At 46.1% G+C, this 7,522-nt stretch overlaps 2 protein-coding genes across 4 annotated transcripts in view; both read right to left on the reverse strand.

Moving 5' to 3' along the window:
• The window catches only part of espn (espin), a 39,246-nt gene that overhangs the window by 6,625 nt on the left and 25,099 nt on the right, over positions 1-7,522 (reverse strand). For all 3 annotated transcript variants that reach the window (XM_019868045.1, XM_019868047.1, XM_019868046.1), the window contains 2 exons: positions 5,400-5,545; positions 4,905-5,282 (listed from right to left, as the gene is read on the reverse strand). In XM_019868045.1, coding sequence (XP_019723604.1) covers positions 4,905-5,282; positions 5,400-5,545 — 524 coding nt within the window. The remainder of the gene's footprint in view (positions 1-4,904; positions 5,283-5,399; positions 5,546-7,522) is intronic.
• On the reverse strand, positions 551-3,400 carry LOC109514723 (espin-like protein). Its single transcript, XM_019868059.1, has one exon. It carries the CDS (start codon positions 2,873-2,875, stop codon positions 1,064-1,066), a length of 1,812 nt encoding a protein of 603 aa, XP_019723618.1. The 5' UTR covers positions 2,876-3,400; the 3' UTR covers positions 551-1,063.

The raw sequence follows: 7,522 nt of genomic DNA on the forward strand, positions 1-7,522 counted from the left end.
TAGTGGCCCTCAAGGACCAGAGTTCGACAGCTATGATCTAAAGCAGGGTCCCCAACCCCCGGGCCGCAGACCGGTACCGGTCCGTGGGTCATTTGGTACCGGGCCACACAGAAAGAATAAATAACTTACATGACTTTCGTTTTAGACATTTCAGAATCTGAAAGATGTTTTATTTTGAAAATTTGCCGGATTGTCTTTTACGTCCGTCTACAGTATGTCACGCTTGACGCAGGTGAAGGCGCGCTTCTCAGTCACGTGATAGGTTACCGCTAAAATGAAACCCGGGGGCTAGCAAAATGAGGAAAAAAAACCAAACGTCTTTGCAAAGTTTCTTTGGAAAGGGGAAAAGGGGAGACAGAAGAGGAGTCGACGACTTCCAAGAAAAAGAAGGCGACATTTAATAGATAGTATCAGGAGTCTGATTTAAAATACGGATTTATCTTCACGGGATATTCTCACGCACCAAGCCCACCCTGCATAATATGCGGCGATGGTGAGTCGTATTTTTCATGCACTTTGTATTCGCCGTGTATCTTATTTTGAAGGCACATCTAAACGTTAACATAGCAAGCAGATAGGACGTGTCCTCGTGTCACGATTCGTGTTTATTATTACGTTTATAAAATACCACAGTTTTTATGCAGGTCATATGAGATTTTGTTGTATTTATCCGGCCTTTAAAGGCCAGTCCCTGAAAATATTGTCCGACATTAAAACAGTTCAGGGGGCAAAAAAGTTTGGGGACCGCTGATCTAAAGCAAGCACGTGTATGGCAAATCAAACTTTTCACAAGTGTACCATTTCTTCTGTTTTATCCCTTCTTTATGGAATACGTTCCCAATGCGTGCAAAACTTTTGTGACTTTTGACACCATGGAATTTCTTTTCATCCAGTACAGCTGAGAGGTCGCCCTGTGCCTCTTTTACTGTAAGTACCTCATGTGACGCGGCCTAAAGCAAACAACCAATTGCTTTCTTTTCTCAAGTGACTAAAAAGTGCACGTTCATTTGACCGATCCTGCATTTTCCGTCTGCTCGAACGTGGATGTGTTAGTCAAGACGTGTCAGATGGCAAAAAGCTCCGCTTCCTTTTCCTTCCAGAAGGCGAAGCTTCGATCAATGTACCGAATGATCTCCTCATTACTAAACTCCTTGAGTTCATAGATCACTTGAATGGAATCGCGTTTTTCTCGACTTGGAGTTTTATGAACCGGTTCTGCGGTGGTCTTAACAGCCGCACCCTCGACTGCAGCGACTTCATGGCTTCCCGCCGTCTCCTGAAGTCTCTCAAGATTTTTAATTGACGCACATCGACCGGTGTCCAGCGCACCGTCCGGGGCCGCATCGGGCGACGCAAAGCGCGGATCTAATCGAGGAGCGCACGTCGGAGTGGGACGTGCATTTGGAGGCGGAGGGGGCGGAGGATGACAAGGCGGCGGCGGATGGGACTCCTCCGTGGGAATGTAGGCCACCTCGGGAGACGCGGAATGCAGAGAGGCCGACATCACGCCTCCCTCGTCATCCGCGTCGCCAAAGTACTTGAGCTTGACGTCCTCAAAACCATCCGCCCAGTCTCTCGTTCCTCTTTCGACTTGCCCCAGGACCTCCTTGTGAAACTGCTTTATGATCTCCCAGCGATGCCGACCGAGACGATCAAACATCTCGTAGCACAGGAGGTGGCGGAATTTGCGCTCGTCGCGCGACAAGTTCATTTCCAGCAGCTGGAAGTATCCAAGCATGAAAAGATCAAGCGTCAGGCTTTCGTAGCTCACGGGTGAGCCGTTGATGTGTGGCAAGAAGTGTTCCGGCCAGTAGATCATCTGAGCTCGACTCAGCCTGCGAATTTGGCGACTGGGCACCTGGCTCATGATGGTCCTCCAGTGGCCGATCAGTTTCCCCACCACCTGCTTGGACTTCATGAAAAGGAGGAGCTTGTCATCCTCGCTGTTTTCCCAGCTCAAGTCCAGATGGTTCCCTCGTCTGACAGATTCCGAGATGGTGTATTTGCGCCAGTGTTCGAGAAACAGGAAGACGATCCTCTCTTTTCTTGTTTCGATGCATTCCTGAACGTAGCTGAGATCCGTCTGCACCTCCAAACTTCTTGTTTGGTGGTGGTGCTGGTTTAAAAAGGGGTCTGCAGATGCAGAAAGGACCTGGTTAAACTCTTCAATCTTAGTTTGCGCCTGTATCTCGGTGGTCGCATAAGATGCCCCGATTACTGGCTCCTCAACAAGTTTCAAGACCGATTCCTCCTTTGAAGGCAGAGAACGGTTAGTGCGGGACTGAGGCCAGTCAACGGGGGAACCTGCGTCATCCTGACAAACCGTTTCCGGATGATTCTGAGACGTACTCACAACTGGGAGTGAGCTCTGGCGTTTGTACACCCTCGTTTCTTTGCCATTTGCAGACTGCAACGGAATTTCATAATTCGCCTTGAGGTTCCTCACCGATACACCAAACTGCCTCATCTCCTTCTCGACCTCTTCTTTCGTCGAGAAAGACTGAGAGCGGCCGATAAATACCGCAGCCGGATCTGGATGAGTTGCAGCCGCATTCTTTGTCCCTTTTTGAGAACCTCCGGGGCTTACGAGTTCCAGAATGTCAATCTCTTTGCCCCCCAGTGTGGCGAGGAGGATTGCCATGCTCTTGAGCAAGGTCGAAATTTTGCTGCACCAGGCTGGAAGATCTTCAGCTTGGCCGTGCACCTGCTTCGGATGGACTGAAAAATGTCCTTGAGTGAGCGCTGCCGAAACGGGTAGAAGCTGATGCAGCTCCCGCTCGAGTTCTTCCAGCTCCTTCTCAACTTCCGAGACCTTGTGCATCACCTGCAGGTTCTCAATTTGCTTCTCAATGCGGTTGAGATCGCCCTCGGTCATCAGTTCCCCAAACGGTCCCAAAAGAGCATTGTGGAGGTGGGAGTAGTGCCATTCCTGAGGATGGTAGTGCCCACTCGCCGCAAACTAAATCAGAGGTCAGAGGAGACCGAGAGACAAGAAAATGGAGAGGAGGGAATGGACTCTTCAGCACCGAGTTCATTGCGCATCCTCGAGGACACGCTGGCTTGACATGGATTTAGTGGTGCAATGGCACTGCCTCTTATTTTTATTAATTTTTTTTTAATTCAGCCTCTGCATTTGTTATGTACATTTGCATATGTCACCTGTTTTGAATTTAGCTGATTTGAGGATACTTGACGGACGCATCAGAATGGTCACCGCTGAAGCCCGGAATTAATGCAACACTGACCCCCGCCCGTGATATTGAAAAAATAAAATAAATCCCCTGCCTTGGTGGTTGGGTAGTGCAACGGAGATGAAATCCTCTCAATCAGGTGTAGTAAAAGCGTTGCCGGCCACGTCACTTTTACGCAAACAACGAGATGCATCAAAAGTTGGGTCACGTATTTATCCACAGGGGTTGGATGTTTCAAATGCACTCTCAGTTTGTTCAGTGTTTGGTGAAATGCGATTGCTTCAACTGCAGTGTGAATGGGCTTGACATCACACCACTGAATCTGCATGTGCCGGATCAACTTGAAAGCACAAAACACTCCATCATCACTCTTTGAAATCTATTCGTCCAGAAGTGTTTTGTTGCTGTAATGGGCCGTGGAGCCAAATCTTCACGCCACTCCAAAGACTCAAAACTAGCGAAACGTATGCAAAACATGCAGCATTATCCTGAAGAAATAAGAAACACTCGGAGCATTCACACTAGGAGAGTGTAAGCCAGTTCATGCACAAAAAAAGACAAAAAAAAAATGTCAGTCACCTGACCGCGGCGAGCAAAACCGTGGCTACTGTTAATGCTAGTTCTGTTCAATTATGTGAGGAGAGGACAAACTGCAGACCCTCCGCGCTTATTCAGATTTGCAGAATGGGAGAATTTTGGCTACCCGGTTGAGAACAGAGATTGAAATCACATCGGGGACAAGACGCAGACAATTTGCTGGAAGCGCTTCGAAAACCTTCCCCCAGTCACGTCGATTATGCGAATGCACCTTCAAAGACACCATGCTGAAATTAATTTTAGTGGGGCATGGAACAAATTGCGGACACTCTACTCTGAAAAATGTTTTTTTTTTGGTTTGTTTGTTTGTTTAATTGAAAAAAAAACCCACTTTTTTTTTTTTTTTTTACATTTGTCAAACTGACAGTGTAAGCCTGACGACAGTATATTAGTGAAGTGATCCTTGAAAAAAAAAAACGCCATCGTGTGTGTGTGTGTGTGTGTGTGTGTGTGTGTGTGTGTGTCAGGGAAAAAAATGCGCAATTGGCAACATTTCTAGTTTGGCAACTATTTCTTTTTTAACGGACATCAATTTTTTTTTATATTATGTTAACACATTATATATACCATAAATTTATGTTACTAATGTAGCAGCCGTGGCTAACGTCAACTTGTTTGCAGTGCACACACCTATATATATATATTTTTTAAACATTTATATTTATTTTTTTAATCCTCTATCAAACTCAGGATCAGAAATCGAGATACAAATCGAATCTTAAGTTTGTATCATTACAGTTGTAATGAACAGCTTCATTATTTGAAAATCTTTTTGATCATAAAAAAATTAGTGATCAGTCCAATTTAGTAACTAAAACGATTTTACTTTTCTGTCTGGCCCATTTTCTATTAGTTTCGGAAACTAAATGCTGATTGGATTTATTGATCAGTAAAGGAAAGGAAAGTTCCTTGATCCAAGTGACATGTCATGCATGAACACAAAAATCATGGTCACAAAAACCCACTTCTAAATCTAGCTACATCCCATTTGTGGAGTTCCGTTACCATTATTGTACTGTAATGCATAACGAGTCAGTGAAATGTTGCGCTTTCAAATTCTTTACGTCACAAATGGGAGAGCTAAAATATGACGAGAAGGCCAACCGCCGTGCCTACCTTGCGTTTGTGCTCCTCCTCCTCTTGCACTTTGACCTGGAGCTTTCGCACCATCACCTGCCGCTTCCATTCGGGAATCGCTTTCCCCTGCTCGTCGTGCGTGGGGACGAGCGCCTCCACGTCGGCCAGGCTTGACTTTCTCCCCGACTGCGGTCCTGCTGCGGCGGCGACATTGCTCCCGTTGATGACGGAATTGGAGTGCAGCTGCTCGAAGCTCGCCGATGCCGACATGGTCCTGAAGCTTCCCGAGCCAGGTGGACTGGGAGTGCGACTCGGCGTTGTGGGAGGGGAGGCGACCGACGTAGTGGACGCAAGCGGGGACGACGTCTTGGGTGGCGGACTGCAAGGGCGAGTCTCTGGTGGAGATACAGTGTTTCCCTAGGGGAATAAAAAATCACAAGTAGACTTCATCGGGGTTGGATGGGATGCACCCACATGATTGATTGAGTAACTGTAATCTTCCAATGATACATTTAGCCGTTCACGTGGACTCACATTGTTGCCTGTTGGCCCGCTGTTGGAAAAGACCGTGGTGTAGCCTTTACTGTGAGGCGTCGGTTTCAGGCTCTTTCCGGCTTTGATTTCTGCCAGCAATTCTGAGTTATCACCAGTAGGGGACATCATGTTGAACGATTTTGTGCCTGATAACACAACAATGATGCAGGACAGTGAAAGTGGTGAAAAATCAAGATGGAGTCGATTGACAGATTGATGGATTGAACATATGAACATATTACAAGATCCAACCATCCATTTTCTGATCTGCTTTATCCTCATAAGGGTTGCGAGGGGTGGGGGTGATGGAGTCTATCCCAGCTGTCTTAGGGCAGTAAGCCGTAGTATACCCTGAACTGGTTGCCAGGCCATCGCAGGGCACACATAGACGAACCCTCCGTGCTAACGTTCACAACAAGGGACAGTTTCGAGTGTTCCATTAACTTGCCACACCTGTTTTTGGAATGTGGGAGGAAACCAGAGTGCCTGGAGAAAACCCACGCAGGTACAGGGAGAACGAAAGGAAAAGGTCATCAATGGATGGCATAGGTCAACACTGTCTATGTGTCCAAAGGAGTAGGAAGAAGTACAGAAAGTTTTTTCGTCCTACGCTCATTTTTGATGTGATTTTTTTCATCACAGTTTTGTATTCTTTACAGCACCATTCATTCATCATTCATTCATTTTCCGAACCGCCTTATCCTTACTAGGGTCGCAGCGGGTGCTGGAGCCGAACCCAGCCGTCTTCGGGCAGTAGGCGGGGGACACCCTGAACCAGTTGCCAGCCAATTGCAGGGCACACAGAGACGAACAATCATTCGTGCTCACACTCACACTGAAGGACAATCTAGAGTGTTCCATTAACCTGCCACGCATGTTTTCAGAATGTGGGAGGAAACCGGAGGACCGGGAGAAAACCCACGCAAGCACAGGGAGAACATGCAAACTCCACACAGGAAGGCCGGAGCTGGAATTGAACCCGGTACCTCTGCACTGTGAAGTCGACGTGCTAACCATTCGACTACTGGGCCGCCTCATTACAACACCAAGAAATCAAATTTCATTTACTCTCCCAATTTAAATTGAGTTGACGATTTTGTCGTTGTGTTTAATATTCATTTCATTCAAAATCAAACACAATTTGTTTGTGTCAAACCAGTCCTTAAACAGATCAAATTATTTTTCCAGTAGTAGTCCAAAGCTGCTGGAGATTTTCCCCAGAACAATATAAAGTTATATTATCATCAAACAGAATTTAGAAAAAAATAATTACAGCCCCAGCAGATATCAATGATATATAATATAAGCAGGACCAAGCACAGACCCTTGGGGAACCCCATGAGTTGTCCTCAACTGCTTTGACTCTATGTTAACTGCATCTATTGATTTCTATCATCAAACTTTTTATCCATTTACATGCAGGGAAAGACTACCCCTCCCCCCCACACACACACAAAAAAACTTGCTTGACAGAGATACTCTTTAGAACAAGGGAAGTGTTGCTCGACAAGTTCAATACTTCATTCAATCTGGTAAGTGTCACGAGATTAACATGGCCCACGGACACACAGGTGGTTTACTGGTCTGTGGACTCTCTTTGATATCTTGAGACGATTCGCCATATCCTGCACCTTTCCGTAGTGCTTCATCAAAACCTATCACCCAACTGTTTCTTGCCTCTTCAAATGGCTCCCAAGTTGCACAAAAATGCATTACGGGACCTGAGTGTGACCATAGCAGACACGTTTGTGACATTTGGCCAGGAGAGGAGAAATTATTTTCATGACGTGACGCATCACCTGATACTAAGGCGGAGCTGCCGAACTTTCAGTTGAAGAACGGACTATTTTGAAATGTACGTATTCAGCTGCCACGGTCCCTAATCTGCTTACAATGAAACAATGCAACAACTTTCTAGAGACTTCAGCTGTGACCTGTAATTCCACTTACAAAGAACGCCTTTTCCTTTTTTTGGGGTGGGGGGGGGGGACTAAAATGAGTCACTTTACAACAAATGCCAGCAAATGTCACATTTGGTCCATTTTATAAGCACAGTACATGTTATGCATATATAATGAGGAAAATGAATAAACATGAGCAAACGTGTCACCAAACTCAAATAC

This window comes from Hippocampus comes, unplaced genomic scaffold (assembly GCF_001891065.2).
Source record: "Hippocampus comes isolate QL1 unplaced genomic scaffold, H_comes_QL1_v1.1 scaffold157, whole genome shotgun sequence".
NCBI lineage: Eukaryota > Metazoa > Chordata > Actinopteri > Syngnathiformes > Syngnathidae > Hippocampus > Hippocampus comes.